Here is a 21,693-nt window from a genome sequence, read left to right on the forward strand (position 1 = left end):
TGGCCCGAAGCACACGTCAAAATTTCCCTTAGGACTCAAATGCGGGAGCGTTAAAGGTTAAAAGTGTTCAAAATTTTCGAAGTTTCAATTTTGACAGTTAAAATCTTGCGACGAGTGGTTTCCGCATAATTTGAGGCCGGGGAATTCATTGGCGATGTCAGAACAACGATGAGGTCACCGGAAGTATCGGAAATGGCCGCCATTTTGGATAATGGCGGCCAAATTCTTCGGATTTCGAACGGCTCCGCCACCAGTCGAGTTGGGTGTCGTTCCGATAGTTTCAGGGGTCTCTGAAGGCCACTGTGATGTCAAATTGAGAGTATGTAGCAGAGAAATAAAGAAAAACAGTTCCTCAGCTGTGAAAAATAAACCTGAACGATGCAGTGCTTTCCAGGATAAAGTGAAGCAAACGCAGTTTCTCTGCTTTGGTAAATTGAACATGTTTGATGCGCTGAAATGACGTCTGTTTAAATGTAAGTATACTCGCATTTTAGGTCCAAAATTACTTTGTAACTGTCGTCTCTCGATCTCAAAATCTTGAAAGTATGTGAAGAAATCAAGATAGCAAACTACGTCAAGAAGAACCCAATACGAGAAGTGAGTGAAGGACAATGACCCTGCAAGTTCTATTGCGTGCTTGGCACACTTCTGTGCCGATGATCTTCGAAGGACAGTTCCATGGGCATGAAGCAAAAAATTAGCTTCGCTTCAAAAAGGACCTTACATCTGAAACCAGATAGCCGTAACTTGCCTCGATTAGGCATCATAACGTTATTGTAAGCAGTGAATCTTGACGGAATGTATACTTGACAATTAAATTCAGAGACGTGTGCTCTGAGAAGCAGTTTTATAGAGTTAATTTGATAAGGAAACGGTGTTTATGCCGTGCGTCTAAGAACACTCCTTGTCGATGAACTGTGTAGAGATGTACTCCCGTCTTGAAGCGCAGACAGACGTATACTGGACTAGGTAGGCACACTTACTCTTATGGGTTTTGTTCTTCGAGATTCATACAATCGTATGGACCAAGCACAAAAGGATCTTGCGGTTTATGCATTCCCAAAAAATGTTTAAAACACTTCAAACTGTTTTTTCCCGCAGAAAAAATCTTTAGAAACTGCCAAGCGGGTAACAAAATACCAAATTTCAACCTCCTATTTTTGTGGTATTCTCCCCGGGAAGTTCAGCAGACTGGAACATAGCAGCGTGAAAGGCCAGCAGCAGAAATGCAGAGATTCCTGTTGCACATCCCTGGCAATCGCCCCTATCTAAAAATGCCCGCAAAGCGTTTCAGATATCCTGCAACGTGCACCAAATGATTTCCCATTGCCTGTTTGCTGAGGTCCGCCCTCATATCTCGGGAAAAAGGCCGGTGTAGGCCAATGATCAATTTCCCGCCCCGTAAACTATCAAGCAGTGCACGATGCTGCACGGATGTTTACCTCCTATTTTTTTAGTGAAGAAAGAAAGTTTTCCAATTTGCTGCGAAAAATGCTAACGTGATTCCTCCAAATTATCGCATCTTTGGCAGCAAAAAAAAATTATCACATTAAAAATGCAATAAGTCAGTTAGGTTTTGGCCGGTCTGGGCCCAGTTTGCGCATTTTTTTGGTGCGATTAAATGATTACTACGCTGATAAAGCGATAAATGCGCTAATGCAGTACAAATTGTTGCACTTTTAAAGCAATAACTTTTTATGGCACTACTTATGCAATAAAAATGTTGTTGCTTTTTAAATTAGTTCATAATTACACATAGAAAATCAGTGCGTACTTTGCAGAATTTGCAATCTACATTTCTTGCCAGAACTTCTTGGCTTTAGACCTGATGATTATACACACTCATTTCAGGAACGTGGCATCAAGTTGAAATGAATGTGACAAAGTGTCACGTTCCTTTGAGCATTGTGTCGGATTCGTTCAAACGCAAATCAGCCACAGATTAGCTCACTCACGTAGTAACGAATGTGATACGATGCTCAAAGGAACGTGACATCTTGTCACATTCGTTTCAACGTGTTGTAATGTTGCTAACAATAACGTTATGATGCCTATTCGAGGGAGGCTATCTGGTTTCAGATTTAACACTGAGAACGCGAACGCCACGAGTATAGCGTCAATCGGTACAATGCAAAAGCATTGCACACGAAGTGCAATGCCTCCCCATTCCCATGCATTAGCATAGGGCATTTTCAGGACGCATTGCACGTAAGGTGCACTATGACTGAGGCATTGCAGGTATGGTGCGTATCTCAGTGCATTGCACCGTACTGCTATATTCATAGCGTTGGGAATCTCAGTGAAGGTACTTTTTTAAGCAAAACCCAAATTTTGCTTTATGCCCATGGAACTGTCCTTCGAAGATCATCATCCCGAATTGTGACAAGCACCACTTTTCGTACTGGGTTCTTCTTGACGTAGTTTGCTATCTTGATTTCTTCACATACTTCAAGATTTTGAGATCGAGATATGACAGTTACAAAGTAATTTTGGACCTAAAATGCGAGTATATTTACATTTAAACAGACGTCATTTCAGCGCATCAAACATGTTCAATTTACCAAAGCAGAGAAACTGCGTTTGCTTCACTTTATCCTGGAAAGCATGCATCGTTTAGGTTTTTTTTTCACAGCTGAGGAACTGTTTTTCTTTATTTCTCTGCTACATACTCTCAATTTGACATCACAGGGGCCCTTTAGAGACCCCCGAAACTATCGGAACGACACCCAACTCGACTGGTGGCGGAGCCGTTCGAAATCCGAAGAATTTGGCCGCCATTATCCAAAATGGCGGCCATTTCCGGTACTTCCGGTGACCTCATCGTTGTTCTGACATCGCCAATGAATTCCCCGACCTCAAATTATGCGGAAACCACTCGTCGCAAGATTTTAACTGTCAAAATTGAAACTTCGAAAATTTTGAACACTTTTAACCTTTAACGCTCCCGCATTTGAGTCCTAAGGGAAATTTTGACGTGTGCTTCGGGCCAAATCGACCATTTGGGTCAGTAGAAGACGTGTGCAAAGTGGCTTGCTTGTAACCTAATTTGCAACGTGTTTTTGCTCTGTTACCCCCACTAATTTGGTCATTCTGCATTTATGTATGAAGCTGAAAAAGCTGGAATTAAAAACCTTGTCAGTAGCAGTAATGGTGCTATATTTCAGATTTCCAAAGGGGTGCAACTGAACGTTGCAACTGAAAGAGCACAAATTCAATTCGATGTTTCCATACCGCATACTTTCTATTTTAGATGCAAAGTAGATGGTATACTCTTACATTCTACTCAGTAGCACCTAAACAGAACAATTCTCTTTTTTAAGCCTAGATGATGGTTCCGTTTTTATTATTGAATCATTTGTTGTTCTGAGTAAGAGTAACTCATGTTTTGCTCAAGGATACTATATGATAGAAAACAAAAGACAGAAAATTTGTGAACCCATGCCTCTTCATTTAAAACTCCTTAAAAATGATCATGAGGGCACTCTTGTATTCAACCCAAACTGATTTCATTTTCAGTGAAACTTACTGAGCGTGAGTGGCTTACATAAATGTCCTTTCTATGGAGATGCTTAAATAAGTTGTGGACTTTGTTAATTAAATTTGTGCATAGTCAACACGCAGATATTTATTTGCATCTTGTTCATTAAGGGGGAGACTCGTCATTCTCCGTCAAAAATTCAGGTTTTCGTTTATGAGTATTTGAATTCTTTGTGTTGAACCCTTGAATTGGGTGGCTGGTTGGTTTCGAAATTCAAAACCGTTTGGCCACAGGACGACATTTTGTAATTTATTTTCCACAGGATAGGTTAGACCGTCCAAACTTTGAAGCCATTCTACTCAATTGCAGTATTTCGGGTCTTGCGCGCACGGTTTAAGCCAGACCGTTAACTGCTTGGAATCGTACCGGTCCTGTTTGGTCTTTTTGCGATTTGCTCTCCATCACTCCGGAAGTCTCTCACTCTCTCTGCGATTTACTCCAGTAGTTTGTCGCTTGGTGCGATACTGATTTACTCTCCATCACCCCCGAAGTCGCTCTCTCTCTCTGCGATTTACTCCAGTAGTTTGTCGCGTGTAGTTATATATCTTTGAGATACTCTTAGTTTATCGCGTGGACAGTTATAAATCTTTGCGATACTCTTGTAGTTTTTCGCGTGTACAGTTATATATATCTTTGAACGTGTTGAATATGGCTCCAAGACTTCGTCCACGTCGCGGTGTTTTGGCTCAACTGAATAATGACTTTGTTGCTTATCGGAGGGAAAGGGCCTTCGTCCTGCCAGGCACCAAAGTAATTGATCCAGGAAGCGGAAGAAGGGGATAACTCAATTTTGGCCATTTTTCAGGAGAAACAAAAAACTGTTAGCAGGGAAAACTAAAACAAAACAAATGAATGTTGCAGATGTTAATAATTTCAAAAAGCATAAGTAAAATTTTGGAAAGAAATCAAAAGTATAAGGTCACTCCGTAGAGGATTTCTGCGACTTATCACTTTCCGTTGAAATGGAAAACAGAGTCAGCTCACCTTATATTTCCTAAACAAAGTGGAATTTGGAGACAAGTCAAGTGGAACAATAGTCTACATAAAGTGTATGTTACTCTGGTGTATTTTTTGGACTTAGCTCTTTTTTCCAAATTGAAATTTAAAATTAAGGGGGGGTTAAGTTGAGTTGATTCTTTTTACACAAGATTCACAAAAATACAAGTTGAGTTATATCCTTTTGTCAATTTGTCAAACGGACTCATGGGGACTTCTGTTGAGTTATCTCCATTTTCCAATGAAATTTAGACTGTAAAAGAGGTTAAGTTGAGTTATACCCTTTTTCCATGTGGATTTTCTCCTAAACTGCTTGGAATTCAGTCAAATAATTTGGTGTAATGATGGAAACCATTCTATGGCACAATAATAAAATAAAAACTCAATTTGGGGATAAGTCAAGTTATTCCCTTCTTCCGCTTCCTGGATCAATTAATGTGCCGGCTACTCACAAAGTAATGTATGAATTGATCGCGTCGTGCGAGTCCCTGCCCGACGGCGGTGAAGGCCTCTGGGTGCCGGTCGTGGCCCCCGTCCGCTATGAGGCGGCTCCCAACCGCATCAGGTGCAACTTCTGTGCCACTGCACTGAACTCGCTGGCGCATTACTCCATCCATGTGCGGCGAGGGTGCCGGAACTTCGACCGCAATGATCCGGCCAAGGTCCAAACTTTTAATTACTATAACGCAAGAATGTTGTTACTTATGTTCGGATCCAACTTAACACCCCTCCCCGACGCGGGTGAGGTGGTCGCCGATGATGAAGAAGTGGAAGACCTCCTACAGATGAACTTTGTACAGGAGATGGTGCGAGGAGATGTTGCTGGGGGCGGTGCCCCAAAACAACCGCATCCGTGAGCTCGACGACGCTGTCGAAACTGACTCAGCACTGCGGCTGCTGCCCCGGACCCGTCGGGAGGTTTGATGCACCGTGGCCACTCGCGCGCCAGTACTATTTCCGCGTCTGTGTCGTTGCTGCCGAGGTGCGTTCCGAAGCGCCCTCCGGGTAGGCATCCCACGGGACTCGCGCCTCAGTTCGACTGCCGGGGCATGCACATGCACGCCTTCCCCCTTTGCCCGCCCTGCGCCTCAGTTCGTCTTGCTTCCCCTGACAATTTATTGACCGGCCCCTGCCTCGCAGGTATAAGAAAAGCAGGTAGCGCCTCAGTTCGAGTCCCCCGGATGCGTGATGTCTGTGTTATGTACTTGTGCCTAGCGCAGACTGACCCCATGCTATGCTCCCCAGTAGGGCAGCGGGCACTACGACTATGCAGAAATCCTACCGCATCTGAGGTTGCGGAGAGGCCGCGCGAGGTCGGAGTGCCTTGCTGACCCGAACCGCTAAAGGTCTGCATAGGCCTAACAGCGCTGATGATGATGATGTTGACTGCTTTGGCTTCATAATTTTCCCTGTTTCACCTCCATAAGGCCGTCACACTGAACTAGGATATCTTCAATCGGACAAGCGGAAGTGGCCGAAAACAATTAATGAAATGTCTAAATTTCAATACTTTTTTTTGAAACATCTAAAAATGTATCTATTATCCTTGTTCAATCTAGAGTGCCAGGAGTCCTTAGAAAGGAGGAACGAAGACATTTGTGAGCCGCACTCTCTAAAAATCATGCGCGCAGTGAATTTTTGGCGTATTTTGGAGGTTTAGCAGAAAGATTACATATTCTAGGATATGAGGCCTAGCGTCAAACTTTTTTTTTTCTTCAAAATGGACCTTGAAGAACCAGCTTTTGATTGGAAAACCCCACTTTCCTTCAAATTTATTGCAAAGAGTTTTCCTAAAAGCCTGAAATTTGCTAAAATTATGGTGTTAAAGACGAGTCTCCCCCCTTAAGGCAGAAATACACTGAAAATGGCCAAAAATTGACTTGTGCGATTGCTCCCATACGCGTTGTTGAGCGTTATTCAAACTTTTCATGTGTCAAGACCTTACAAAAAGAGGCATTTTAAGCCCAGAATGGCGTCGATCGGACGTCAGGGAGCGGAGCAGCGCCCAATCAAATGTTCGTCAAAAGTCGAACTGGCGAGCATCCCTCAGTCCGCAAAAATGAAGATATCTCAACTCCCTTTGCGCTAAAATGTAGGTAATTGAAGCGGCTATCGCATGAACTAGGATTATGAACATCGAGCAACCGAAAGTACAAAATTTCATCCAAAAACACTTATTGAGGATTTTGCAAAAATGTTCAAAACAGTTTTTTTCGTAAAATTTTGTACATTTGATTGTTCGATGTTCATTATCCTAGTTCATGCGATAATTGCTTCAATTACCTACATTTTGGCGCGAACGGGGTTGAGATATCTTCATTTTTGCGGACTAAGGGATGCCCGCCAGTTTGACTTTTGACGAAATTTTGATTGGTTGCTGCTCCGTTTCCTGACGTCCGATCGACGCCATTCTGGGCTTAAAATGCTTCTTTTTGTAAGGCCTTGACACATGAAAAGTTTGAAAAGCGCACAACAACGCGTATGGAAGTAATCACACAACTCAGTTTTGGGCCATTTTCAGTGTATTGCCCTCTTAAGACATTGCATTGAAACTTGATAAACTATTTTATTTTAAAGATATTCATTGTGTAAAATGATGAGACCAACTAGCAAATATTTAGTAAAGTATTTAATATTTCAGAAATTCCTTATTTTGATATTACAAGGTAGATGTACGCCAGACCGTGTCTTCGCGGTGCTGCGCCAGTTTCGACAATCCACGCCTGGCTTATACACCTACCTTGGCCTGCGGCGCCTGGGCGAGATCCCCAAAAAGTAGCGTTTGGTCATCAAAATCTACACTAATGGGACCATGGGACGAAACTGTCGGTCGGGGGTCAAAATGGGTTCTAATTTCGTCATCAGCACCCTCAAAAACACAGGAAACTGTATGAAACTTGACAAAAAGTTTAAAGTACCTAAAAAGTTGTCCTTTTTCTACCGTTTTTAAGTGTTTTTTGATCAATATGACTGAATGGATTGAGTAAGAAGGCTGAATTTTGGTGTGTGGCGAACTAAGGACAGACCTAATGACCCTGCGAAATCTCAGCCAGATCGGCCAAGCCGTTCAGGAGTAGTAGTGCGCGCACACACACACACGCAGACAGGAAGAGTTTTTGATCCCCACTAGAGTAACGGGCTTCGCTTTCGCTAAATATCTGACAGTGAGATGCTCTTAGTTGTATTTTCTGTTGTGGATTGCTACGGCAAGGGCAGGATTGCTGGATATGCTATCATCTTCTCATCGTCACGGTAGCCTTAGAAGTGCTGAAACTTGGCTGTGAGAAGCTGGCACAGGAGACTAAGGTTGTTTACGTGGATAAAACTCAGAGCAAAATTGCCTCAATCAAAAACGTGCCTCCATGTCGCAGTTGTTTCAAACGGACGATTGTCAGGAGTCTGGTAAAAAATAAGGACAGTTGGGATCCTACGGAGAAACATATAAGAGCAATGATTAAGCTGTAATATTTTACTACGAGCTCTATTATGTGGCTACGCGGTAAATACAGAAGCATTTCAGAAATATGGAATAGAAACAGCAAAAATGCTTTTTGAGAAATATCCATGGTACTACATGCCAGCAGCTGTTCGAACAGTTTTAATCCACGGTGTTGCATTAATGAGATATTTTCCAGTACCAATAGGAGTGCTTCCAGGTAATTCCAAAAATATCAAGCGGTTTGGATTCCACAGCCATTTTAGATTTTAGGTTTTCGAAATGAGTTAATTTGACGTAAAAGTGGTAATTTTGTTTTTGGGGAGTCCGATGATGGTTTTTGCCTATCGTTTCCTTTTAGATGAGTTAAAAGAAGAATTTAAGTGGGTTTTGGACCCTCTTGCTACAATGTCAGGTTCGCGGAGTAATTAAAATTTAGCAAAATTTAGAGAAATAACTGAAATTTTGCTCTACTGAAAATACGTTGTCATCGATTTGGACCGTTCCCTGGTCAAAGGAGAGTGTTTATGGGTCGAACAAACTTCAAGAATAAAAAGGTGGGTTTTCGCACTCCTTGACTTTTATTAAGGCCAAAAACTGCATTTTCCACACTGTAAAATTTCACTGAAATAGCCGATATTTTATCCTGTCCTCCTCATCCGCCTCGTATGAGGTTTGTATGGTCCAAATACCCAGGAATGCAAATAATTCAGATAAGAGAGGTGCTCCAACACCTAATAAGCAGATTGAATAGAACATGAAGGTGTATTATCAACTTGTAATTGAGTGTTGTGTATGACTATTTTTTTAACCATAAAACCTTCCATAAAATTGATTAGTATCTTCATAGATGGTGTTGGAGCACCTCTAAAATGGCTGTGGAATCCAAACCGCTTGATATTTTTGAAAACCCTTTGGCATGGGTGCTCAGGGGGTCGGTCCCATCACCCAAAACCAAAAAAATTGGAATCTGAGATGGGTCATGTTAGGGGTTCGATGGTCTCACAAAGAATGGCCCATTCGCATCGTTTGTTTTCCCGCGCATTGAGACTGTTCAGTCCTAACTGCTCTTTTTCAAGTCAGCAGCAAGACTAAGACTGTGGCGTATTTGTGTGTGTATGGGTGTACAGTATTTGCACCAAGTCTCCAGTACCAATGGACATTTGTGGAAATGCCAAATCAGTTAGGACTTGGAAAGGAAAAAAAAACTTAAAATGAAATCTGTGAAATCTGCGCATTTTTTCAGTTAAAAGACTCTAAAAACTGGTGCACATAACAATTACAAGTATTGTGTGCCCGAGCTGGGGCGTATAACAAATAAGGCTTTATCCGCCCCAGCTGGTGCACCCAAGTATTCAATAGGTTGTGCGACCCAGCAGATCCCTCCAGGGGGATCACTGGTGTGTATAACGGTTTGGGTCTTTATCCGCACCAGTTCTTCTGGGGTGTATAACGGCTGGGCTGTTATTCGCACCAGTGCTGGGTCGTATAATATTATCCAAAGAGTCAACATAGTTAAGTTAAGAAATACTTTTACGCTTCTTTGTCTGCCCAATTTACAGAGCAGGCGTGTGAATCATGTCATGAAGACAAAGATACTTAAGGGCCCATAACAGCCGAAAGATGGAATGTATGAAGTCTTCCACTCTCTTATGGTTCGATGCAACCCTGTGATTGGGTCCCTCAGGCGCAAATCCAAGCCCAAGGACCCATTAGATCGGGACGTTCTTTCATTACTTGCCCCATACAGGTCAGAAAGAATTGCCGGATATAATTGAAATGGAGTCTGACGAATGTGACTTTGATGACAAGCAAGTATCCCCCTTTTCACTCACACATTAATACTTTCATTTGTAAAAAAAAAAAAAATTATCCCCAAGTACATTTTATGCAGCTGTTCTTGAACAAGTTCAACCGGATAACTGGTCACATCGGTCGAAGAAAATATCTCTCTTTAATATATATCAATGCATTCATTGTATTAGTGTGGAGTCTGCTCATCGATTCCTTCTCAACAATACGGTCTTCATAAAAGACCTTGTAAACAACGCGTACCGGGTATCTGTGTTTGGAAAATAGCTAAAGGGCTAATCTGTGACAAACTGCTTTTACAAGTTTCAATGGGGTACTTCGGAGAAGAGCTAGCGCTACGCAGGCACCACGTGTCGCCCGGCAGAGCAGCCAGCTCGGCTGCAGACGGTGGCGCAGCCTGGTGGAATTTAGTATCGTGCGCGGCGTGATCTTCCGCCTTAAGCCTTGCCGATGAAGATCGATATCAGTGCAGTGGTCAGTTGTGTTAGTGATCAAGCTAACCGAAAGTGCCGTGTAGAGGTACTGCTTGACATGAATTATATTAAGTAACTCCACCAAATTTCAATACCATTACATTCCTTATGTTTCAGTCTATATTGGCTGAGCGATAGCGAAGCCCGTTACTCCAGTGCGATTGAAAAGTTTTGTCTGTCTGTCTGTGCGTGTACACTACTCCTGAACGGCTCGGCTGATCTGGCTGAGATTTTGCAGGCTTATTAGGTATGTTCTTGGCTCGGCACACGCGAAATTTCGCTATCCTAGCTCACGGGGTTCAGATTTTATAGCCGAAAAACACCTAAAAAGCCGGCGAAAAATTGAGTATTCTGCAGGCAAATCACTTCTGTCTTGGAGAAAGGGGGGGTCTGGAGGGCGCCCCCTAGCCGCGACAAGTTAAAAAGTTTCAAGGGTCAAGATCATGTTATTCGTAGATGAAGCAACTCTATCTTAAGTAAAGAGGGGTCTGGAGGGCGGAGCCCCCCAGCATGCAACAAGTCAGAAGTAACGGACGACGGACAAGCCAATGCCTGCCGAAGGTAGGCTAGCGCCGCAGGCCAAGGTAGGTAGACGCTAGGACAGGCCGCGAGACATCGCGAAGCCTGTTACGACAAGACGCGGTCTGGTTTAAGTCTACCTTCTTGATAGTTAAGTGGCATTAGATTTTTCTAACATACACTCTACCAAAAATGTCCTGTAAATGCCGTTAATTTATTACCAGTTTTCACTGAAGGCCAATTCACAGCGTTTACTGTGATCTGCTCACGGGATTCACTGTGATCTTGGTCGCGGTGTTCCTGTGATCTGGCCCCCAGTAAACACTGTGAGTTTGACGCCGCTGAGCACCGAAGTACTGCAAATCAGGCTCCAATTCACGGCGTTTACTGTGGCCAGATCACAGTAAACCCGTAACCGAGATCACAGTGAACGCCGTGAACTAGTTCACAGCAAACGCCGTGAATTGAATAACAGCAAACATTGGTAATAAATTAACGGCGTTGACAGGACATTTTTTGTAGAGTGTATGGCAATGTATGGCAAATTCGACCTTGTGCTCTGTAGAGGAAAACCTGAATCTGGAAAAAGTTGAATGCAAGGAAGTCAAAATGTTTCAGAACCCAGAGTCTGTTATTCCTGGTTGGCTGATAGATAGCGAAGCCCGTTAATTCAGTGGGTTTGAAACACTTTTCCTGTCGATGTGTACGTGTGTACTCTCTCCTCCTGAACGTGGCTGAGATTGTGCATGGGCGTTAAGGCATGTCCTTCGCTCGCCACACACGAAATTTCAGGTTACTTTAAAAAACTAAAAATTTCCCAATTTTTAACCATTTAACAAAAAAACTTTCAAAATTTCCCGAAAAAGGGCAATTTTTCATGGGCGGGAGGAGGATAACGGCCACAAGTGGTGCAAGCACGGCGTGTAGGGGTATTTTGGGAATCAGGGTGACAAGCGGGGTTACCCACTCGTTACTTTGATGTACACACGATTCCGGATTCCTACGATTCCCGAACTAATCCCATGAGAAAAGTGAAAATTGTCAGAAGATTTCCTTTGTTTTTGATTGTTTTGAGTCACTATTACAAGAAAAATATGACTTCCATTCAAAATTTAAATGTTTTTGATAAAATTTTGAAAGAATTTCGAATGATTTCCGGACCGACTGTACACACGATTCCCGAAGTGGGTGACCCCTCGGTGACAAGACAAATTCAATGGACCTGGTTTCGGTAGGATCAGCCGCTTCCACGAGTTAGCCAGATCCCGGTCTTTAAAAAAAGGGGTCGAAAGACTGAAAAATTTTGTTGCGGCTTTCGCTAGGTCTGGTCATGACCTTTTTAACGAGAAGGGGGTCCCCTGGAGCGTGATACATTAGAGAACAATGAGAAACTTAAGTGTCTGCAGATGCAGATGCAAGCTCAACAGTGTCCATCTTATGCACTGAAAATAGAAAGGTCATACTTCTGACCGCTTACACGGTCTTACTGAAATGTACGACCGAAAAAGGGTCATACTGAAATGTAAGACCGAAAAAAGGTCATACTTCGTTGTATGACCGAAAAACGGTCATACTATATAGTTGGCTGAGCGATAGCGAAGCCTGTTACTCCAGTGCGGTCGAAAAGTTTTTTCTGTCTGTCTGTCTGTCTGTGTACACTACTCCTCCTGAACGGCTCGGCTGATCTGGCTGAGATTTTGCAGGCTTATTGGGTATGTTCTTGGCTCGGCACACGCGAAATTTCACTATCCTAGCTCACGTGGTTCAGTTTTTATAGCCGAAAAACTCCTAAAAAACGGCGAAAAATCGAGTTTTCTGCAGGCAGATCTGTCCTGTTTTGATGGAAGGGGGGTCTGGGGGGCTCCGCCCCCCAGCTTCGACAAGTTTAAAAGTTACAAGGGTCAAGATCGTGTTCTTTGTAGATGAAGCAACTCTACAGAAGTAACCGACAGTGGACAAGCATTGCCTGCCGAAGGCAGGCTAGCGCCGCAGGCCAAGGTAGGTGCGCCAGGCGCGGATTGGGGGAACAGGCAGCGAGACATCGCGAAGCCTGTTACGACAAGACGCGGTCTGGCGTAAACCTACCTTAACCCGTGATACACATATCACGGGTAAAGGCTGATATATCCCCAAGCTAAACAATAGCCAGTCTCGCTGATATTTAAGTATGACCGTTTTTCGGTCATGCATTTGTGTATGACCGTTTTACGGTCATACTTTTTGTATCACCGAAAATTGGTCAGATGTCTCAACCTTTAAATTTCAGTGTGCTTTTAAAAAAAAATTTTGTTTTATTTTTGGCGCCTCACTACGCCCACAATTTAGTGACCAGATTCTATGTCACATGTATCGTGTGATCAAGTTGTGTATTAATGTTGTAAATGTGTTGGGTATTTATTGGCTGAGCGATAGCGAAGCCTGTTACTCCAGAGCGGTTGAAAAGTTTTGTCTGTCTGTCTGTGTACACTACTCCTCCTGAACGGCTCGGCCGATCTGGCTGAGATTTTGCAGGCTTATTAGGTATATTCTTGGCTCGGCACACGCGAAATTTCACTGTCCTACCTCACGTGGTTCAGTTTTTACAGCCGAAAAACACCTAAAAAGCGGCGAAAAATCGGGTTTCCTGCAGGCAGATCACTTCTGTGTTGAAGAAAGGGGGTCTGCGGGGCGGAGCCCCCCAGCCACGCGAAGTTAAAAAGTTACAAGGATCAAGATCGTGTTATCTGTAGATCAAGCAGCTTTATCTTGAATGAAGGGGGGTCCAGCATGCATTAAGTAAGAAGTAACCGACGATGGACAAGCCATCGCCTGCCGAAGGCAGGCTAGCGCCGCAGGCCAAGGTAGGTAGGCCAGGCGCGGATCGGAGGAACAGGCCGCGAGACATCGCGAAGCCTGTTACGACAAGACGCGGTCTGGCGTAAACCTACCTTGTTATTATTGAAGTTGTTTAAAAAAATATATATAAAAAACCCACAACAGTATCACCTGGCGCTCGGTCCACGGGCCCGACTTTCGGCAGTTGGCCAGCAGGATCTGGGATCAAGGGGGTTGACCGACTGAACTTTGAGTGTCGTTTTTGATAGGTCTTGGCAAGACTTCTCAACTAGGGGTACACTGAGAAAACCTTACAAACTATTTTCGGCATTTCGAAGAAAATTAGTTTTTATAACAAAGTATTTTGAGCATACATAAGCTTACAAAGAAAATACTTCGTAATTCACGAACTATTTCTTCGTACAACTAAGTATTTTAGTTTGATACATGTGTGCTCAAGATACTTCGTAAGGTTTCAAGAGTGTAGAAAAGAGGGTTCAGGAGCCCGAACATTTGCGTTGAGGCAATCGGTGCCACGGATTCGCTTTCCAGTCCTGCGGGGCCGCGGTTGCAATGAGTTGTAGCTGCTGAGCTTGCCGAGGGCAAGCAGGAAGCGCCGCAGGCCAAGGTAGGCGTGCACACCAGGCATGGATTGTCGTAACTGGCGTAGCATCGCGAAGCCTGTTACGACAAGCCGCGTCCTAGCGTACACCTACCTCCTTAGTTCATCTTTCACTTCTGTTGAGTTATTTATGCTTTGTTTTATTAATACATGTTGATTTAGTATGTGTGACAAGTTTCATGTCGTTTCCTATGTTTTGGAGGGTGCTGATGACGAAAATAGAACCCATTTTGACCACCGACCTTAAGTAAAGTCCCATTAGTAAAGAATTTGATCACCAAATTCCAATTTTTTGTGGGGATCACGCCCATCTCTACGGCCTGCCTAGGGAAGTAGCCTGCCGAAGGCAAGCTAGCGCCGCAGGCCAAGGTAGGTGTATACGCCAAGCGTGGATTGTCGAAACTGGCGCAGCATCGCGAAGCCTGTTACGACAAGACACGGTCTGGCGTACACCTACCTTGCGGATTTTTAACAGTGTTGTTACAAAGGTCATTAGACGTGTTGCCTACTTCACTACATGAGCGACTTACTGACGTGAAATGAAAGCGAGCTTGCAGTGCATTGTGTCGAGCCCACGCCACAGTGTTTCACTCTAGGGTGATTCCCCGCGTAGAGGGCGTTTTCGTGTCCACACCCTCCCCAGAGCGAACTTATTCGAACGCAGTCCATTTGTACACTTAAGAATCTTGTTTGGCACTAGACTAACTTGTTCCCTTTCTATACGGACTTTCAAAGCTAACATTGGGACGCAGGAGAGGGGCCCAAAGGGTCGATTTTGTAAGTTCCGTCATGTCCATTCGCACCTTACACCAACTTTGCGGCTCTATAACCCTTTGTTCCATTCAAATCTTCGAATTCTACACACACCCATCAAATTTCTAATTAATAGTGACTATCTTGCTCGAATTCGAAGATCGTTTATTGATTGGAAGTGTACTTTCAGAACGCGTACTAAATGTCCACCGTACTCCGACTTTTACCGAAGCGGTTTCTAAGTAAGCACCACAAAAACTACTAGGAGTGCTCGCTGCTTAAAACCACCGCCGTATTTAGAATCAGCACGGTCTGTTCACAGTATGAACGAGTTTTGGTAGCGATAAAGCGAGGGGGGTGAGAGTGCGAGTGGAAGTTGCGTGTGAAATCGGTGGGTTGTAACAATTAGTGTAATTTCCGTATGCCCCTCTCGCTCCTCTTCTATCGGGTTTTGAAAGACATCCTATACGTGCAAAGATGTGTCTTGACGTCGAACTAGTGTGCCAAACTTATGGCATATTTCTGTGGCGATAGGCATTTGCAGTGAGCCAGAAACACCTGTTTGTAACTTCCGTCAAGCGCAATTTCCGTCATATTTTCAGTAAATTCCGTCATATATCATAGGGGGAGAAAACGAAAGTCAACTTGTAGCTCGCTGACGCTCAGAGTGCCTTCTGGGGTTCAATTGATGCCATCTTGGCAAAATTCCGGCCGAACAAGCAAGATTGATTACGTGACTTCCTAAGGTTGCTAAAACGACCCTTACGCACGGAATCGCCCTCTAAATATTGTTCAGTGAGGATTATCCAAATTATGGTGAAAATGTTCCATATTATGGTGGTGCGCCTGACTTCATAACATACCATTGAGAATTCACTGTTCCTTAGTTAAAGATATTTTGACGGCTTTAGTTTACATTTTGGAGAAAATCGCCGCAATATGGTGCTGCAGCCTTTCACCGGAAGACATTTACAGTGTTCAGATCTTTTTAGCAGATGATACAATGCATAAAGACCTCCATTAAACGTAACTAGTAGTTGGCCGAGCGATAGAGAAGCCCGTTACTCCAGTGCGGTTGAAAAGTTCTGTCTGTATGTCTGTGTGTGCGCCGCAGGCCAAGCTAGGTGTATACGCCAGGCGTGCATTGTCGAAACTGACGCAGCATCGCGAAGCCTGATACGACAAGACACGGTCTGGCGTACACCTACCTTGCCAACTTTTTACTGACATTTGTTGTCATTTTAAGTTTTACGTCATTTCATGTTTTGGGGGGTGCTGGTTATGAAAATAAAATCCATTTCAACCTTTGACCTAGGTGGAAGTCCGAATGGGTCAAAACTTAGCCATTATTGTAGGGGCGTCGAACCAAAAATGCCATGCAGTTTGCCCAGCGAACCAACCTGGTCGCCCTGTACTGGAACGGGGGGTCTGGGGCGCGGAGCCCCCCCTCGCAGTCAGAAACATTGAAACCGAAAGACGCTTTGACGTGCGATCAGGTCTTTTAGTGTGGTGATGTGTGGCGAGAGTTTGCCGAAGGCAGGCCACCGCCCACCGCCGCAGGTCAAGGTAGGTGTAAACGCCAGGCGTGTATTGTTGGAACGGGCGCAGTATCATCGCGGAGCCTGTTACGACAAGCCACTGTCTGGCGTACACCTACCTTGTATAGACCTTTCCGGGCTAAGCTTCTTGTACAATAACCCAATCTTTGCGCCGCCACACTGTAAGACCCAACCTATTTGCAGCGAAATGGCATTAAACTCGTTGTTGTTGATACTCCAGTAGACACCGGGTTCAATGCCGTTTCGCCACAAATGACCTGGATCTTAAAGTGTGGCGGCGCAAAGATCCGAGTGTACTGAACAAGTTGCTTAGCCCGGAAAGGTCTATTTTTGTCTTCTATTACCAACACCAGCCTTAATAAAAGATTTAAATGCAAGTAGATCCTGCGAGCCACGCTTTACGAAACAGAATCATCTGCTTTGACGTTTTGGACTTTCCTGAACTATTTTGGATCGAAAATAAGCACTCAAAAACATATTCCAGTGTTCAGATGTTTTCTTGGATTAAAAAGAAGCACCCCAAAATATAGTCATGTACTTTATTTCAAACCACGTTTTCCCTCTCTCCGTCAACACTCCCCCCGCTCGCGAAGCGCACAGCCATCTCCCGCTCGGCCCACGCGTCCGGCCGCACGCGCAGCACCGTCTCGCCCTCCGGGGCGTCCAGGACAGCCTCCTGGGCGGGCCCGCCGCGCAGCCTCAGCGCCACGCCCTGCGGCCGCCGCACCGCCGTGAACACGAGCTCGCCCGGCGCCAGCACGGGCCGCACGTGGGCCTCCTGCTCGGGAAAGATCTGCGGGCAGAGAGACGAGGTTAAGTTTCCTGCAGTGTCAGACGTTTTGTCGTAAATTAGCGACAAAAACGTCGCTAATTTTGATAGCGTCAGAAATCGTTCTGAAACTACTTCGTCGTAACTGAACGACTAAAAAATCATTTCTCTACGACAATGTCGTAATCGCTAGAACACATTTTGAAATCTGAAATTCCCGAGAAATAGATGAAAAGTTGCAATTTTGCTCGCGTATTTACGATTTGCGTCGTTCATTTACGATTCATTACACAAATTTACGAAGAGATTCGTAAATGTACGACTGAAGTCATAACTGCACGACACATTCCATAGATAAATTACGATCGTTCGTAAACTTACGATTAAGTCGTAAATTTACGACTTAATTCGTTTCAAAACGGAACGTCTCGCTATCAAAATTAGCGACAAATATGTCGTAACAAAATATGTCGTTTCAAAACGACAATTGTTTCACAAAATGTCGTAAATTTACGATTATTTTTTAGAGTGTGCGGCCCCCTTCCTTCCAGGAGCGTGCCTTTGTCATTCTCGTTCGACTGTGAATAAGCCAGTCTACGGCTGATTCAGTAACTAACGAATGTGACACAATGCTCAAAGGAACCTAACATTCTGTCACAACCGTTCATCGTTTCAACGAGATACTACGATCCTGGAATAAGTATGCACGCACTGTGAAAATTTCATCTTGATGACAATTTCTTAACTTAATTTCCTTACAAGGGTCATCGAATAATCGTTTGATGACTTGGATGTCACGCCCATGCTTAGTACAAGAGCTTTGATGAAAGTGTCCATGTGCATGTGATGACATTGTAATCATTCGCAAGTGATGAAAACATGTCATCCACGATTTTGCCATGAACTGACTGCCAACACACAACCAATCCAACTGTCTCCTAAAGTACACACACACTAACTGCATGCTTGGCTCCGTGACTCCGTGCCACGCATGTGCAGTTTGGAAGTGCGGACTTGGTAGACCGTTAGGTTTGTCATCTGGCCAACTTACAGACGACTGCCCGACTCCGCACAAGTGCCCTTGCTGATTGCACTTCTGGAGGAAGTGCATGGTGCGATCGGGAAACGGCGTGCTGGTGTCGCGTGTGTCGCTGGATGACGCCTTCGCCCCGAAGCTCAGTCGCGAGCACTCGGTGGCGTTGCAGAGCAAGAAGCGCACCGCCTTGTGCGCCTCCAGGAAGCCGACGTTGATTGAAGTCACATCGCCAGGCGACATGGGAACCGACGGGACGGCGACATCTGTCGGCATTCAGGAGATGCGTGTTTTCGTGTACACTACAAACCTCAGAGGCATTTTTTTTAAGAAGTCCGATCGTGGAACACGACCGATGCCGATTTGGTACAGTGAAGAAATGTCCGCAGGTAAATGTCCGGTCCCTTTTTGTCCAGGGGCAAACCAGGGCCAATAAGCAGGTCCCAAAATGGACCATTGACGATTTGGCCCATTTTTGGCTCAAATGTCACCTACCCATAGGTAAACATCGGGGTAAAATTTCAGCCACCTAGGTGTCGTTTCATAGGAGTTACGGGCAATCTTAGTTTTTGACTTTTTTTCTTAAGTGGTTTTTGACCAAATTGCTACAATTTCCAAAAATCCCTCTCAAGTCTACAGTTTTGCCCCTAGTTGGCTGTAAGCCCGTTCTTCAACGTAAAATTGCATGAGGAATTCGATTTCAGGGCCCAAACGGACCCCTGGGCAGTCTATCATAGAGAAAAACGCCAATTTTGACGAAAAATCACTTTTTTTAAGGTTTTACGTCGGTGCGTTTTAAAGCTAGACCCGAATCCAAACTTGGTCAACTCTATGCGGGAAATCGTACCTCATACTACCACCTAAAATAGCACGGCTCGACATTTGGGTGGTATGGGTATGGTTTGAGCGCTGCAGCCTTGGGAACTTTTAAATTATGAAAAACTAGCAAATTCCTCCTTACGGCGAGGTCAACCCTCCTGCATTGGCTGTTTCGGGTTCAACTGAGGCCCCGCGGTAAGATTTAAGTTAGAAAGGTCCTTCTTACCCACTTACCCCTCACTACCAGCACTGACCCTCTGATAAGAGCACTGAGGTCACTTTTGGGTCCATGGCTGCAGCCAAAATGACAGAATTGACGAAACGCCTGAAGGGCAGGCAACTTATCCTACGCGCCTGAAGGAGTTATCCTACGCATGAGGGGGGCTGTTCTGGTCTAATAAAACATGTAGTCTAACATCTGCTTCTTTTATTTTAAAGAGGATAATGGTCACAATTTCGACAAATTTGGCAGTTATATAAAATACTAAGCTAGGAACAAAACTTGGCTCATTATACATTGAGCTTACATCGTAAATTGCTGATCATTACATTGAGGGGGGACCCTGGTGAAACTTTCAAGTAGGCTTCAAAATAATCCCAGAAAGTTGAAACTATGCTTTATTATTAGGTTCATTATGGTGAGTTCCCAAAACAAAATTCAATCCAAAATGTTGAACGGTCTCTGAGAAAAGTGGCTTTTTAGTGTTTTTTAGAGCGTTGGGGAAAAATCTTCCTGCGTCTTTCATTGGGACGGAAAGTCTTGAAAATTTTTTTGGGTTATCCTAAAGATGTATAGAAGAGATTTTAGTGACGGAATTTTCAAATTCAACTTCTGTCCTGAGATATGAGTTTTCAAATTTAAACATTTAAAAAAAGTGATTTTTTCCCCTTTTTTCAAACTTTTAGGTGTGTTTTAAAAAAAGTAGGGCTGGTATCAAGATTCCGTCACTAAAATTTGTCGATAAGTCATCAATGAATAGAGTCCATGCAAGACGACTCATGTAGGTATCAACCAGGAACGCAGGAAGTCTTTCTACGACAAAATTTTTTGTCGACTGAGCAAAGCTGTGAAGTTGAGCGTAGAAGCCAACGACAACTGATCTCAATGTTATTTCCTTCCAAATTATAAAGAAACTACCCACTTAGCTTAAAGGTGTTCAACCTGTTGAATCTGAAACCTTCTATGCACATTTTTATCATGAACTTTGAAAATACTATTTTTTTGGAATTTTGGCGATTTTTTCACCAGGGTCCCCCCTTAAACTAAGAACACAACTTTGCTAAAAATACGTTCACGACCGGACTCGTTTTGGGCAAACTTCCGCTCAGGACCGGAGTCTGTTTCGACCAAACCGTGCATCTCCTAGACCTCGCGACTTGATATAAGCACGAATCATGCAATAACAAAACCAACCAGCCGAAAAAAAAATCCGGGAACCCCGTGCCCGGACATGTCCAGTCTCGAAACACCGTCCCCGTACGTAAAAGCGGCCCAGTAAGCTAAATGAGGGTATTTTCGGAATCAGCGGAGGGACCACAGGCCATTCGCGCGTTCCCGCATCTAATGACCGTCCGGGCACGGGGTTCCCGGATTTTTTTTCGGCTGGTTGGTTTTGTTATTGCATGATTCGTGCTTATATCAAGTCGCGAGGTCTAGGAGATGCACGATTTGGTCGAAACAGACTCCGGTCCTGAGCGGAAGTTTGCCCAAAACGAGTCCGGTCGTGAACGTATTTCAAGCAAAGTTGTGTTCTTAGTTTAGTGTAATGATCAGCAATTTACGATGTAAGCTCTATGTATAATGAGCCAAGTTTTGTTCCTAGCTTAGTATTTTATCTAACTGCCAACTTTGTCGAAATTATGATCATTATCCACTTTAAAATAAAAGAAGCAGATGTTAGACTACATGTTTTATTAGACCAGAACAGCCCCCCTCATGCGTAGGATAACTCCTTAAGGCGCGTAGGATAAGTTGCCTACCCTTCAGGCGTTTCGTCAATTCTGTCATTTTGGCTGCAGCCATGGACCCAAAAGTGACCTCAGTGCTCTTATCAGAGGGTCAGTGCTGGTAGTGAGGGGTAAGTGGGTAAGAAGGACCTTTCTAACTTAAATCTTACCGCGGGGCCTCAGTTGAACCCGAAACAGCCAATGCAGGAGGGTTGACCTCGCCGTAAGGAGGAATTTGCTAGTTTTTCATAATTTAAAAGTTCCCAAGGCTGCAGCGCTCAAACCATACCCATACCACCCAAATGTCGAGCCGTGCTATTTTAGGTGGTAGTATGAGGTACGATTTCCCGCATAGAGTTGACCAAGTTTGGATTCGGGTCTAGCTTTAAAACGCACCGACGTAAAACCTTAAAAAAAGTGATTTTTCGTCAAAATTGGCGTTTTTCTCTATGATAGACTGCCCAGGGGTCCGTTTGGGCCCTGAAATCGAATTCCTCGTGCAATTTTACGTTGAAGAACGGGTTTACAGCCAACTAGGGGCAAAACTGTAGACTTGAGAGGGATTTTTGGAAATTGTAGCAATTTGGTCAAAAACCACTTAAG

The 21,693-nt window shown here is 44.1% G+C and overlaps 1 protein-coding gene across 1 annotated transcript in view; it reads right to left on the minus strand.

The window, feature by feature from the left end:
* Nucleotides 1-2,336: 2,336 nt before the first annotated feature.
* Nucleotides 2,337-21,693, minus strand: part of LOC117646582 — a 32,139-nt gene continuing 12,782 nt past the window's right edge. The window contains exons 8-10 of the mRNA XM_034387624.1: nucleotides 18,343-18,590; nucleotides 17,073-17,315; nucleotides 2,337-2,495 (exon numbers count right to left, since the gene is read on the minus strand). Coding sequence (XP_034243515.1) covers nucleotides 2,337-2,495; nucleotides 17,073-17,315; nucleotides 18,343-18,590 — 650 coding nt within the window. The remainder of the gene's footprint in view (nucleotides 2,496-17,072; nucleotides 17,316-18,342; nucleotides 18,591-21,693) is intronic.

The sequence above is a fragment of the Thrips palmi genome, unplaced genomic scaffold, assembly GCF_012932325.1.
Source record: "Thrips palmi isolate BJ-2018 unplaced genomic scaffold, TpBJ-2018v1 HiC_scaffold_19, whole genome shotgun sequence".
NCBI lineage: Eukaryota > Metazoa > Arthropoda > Insecta > Thysanoptera > Thripidae > Thrips > Thrips palmi.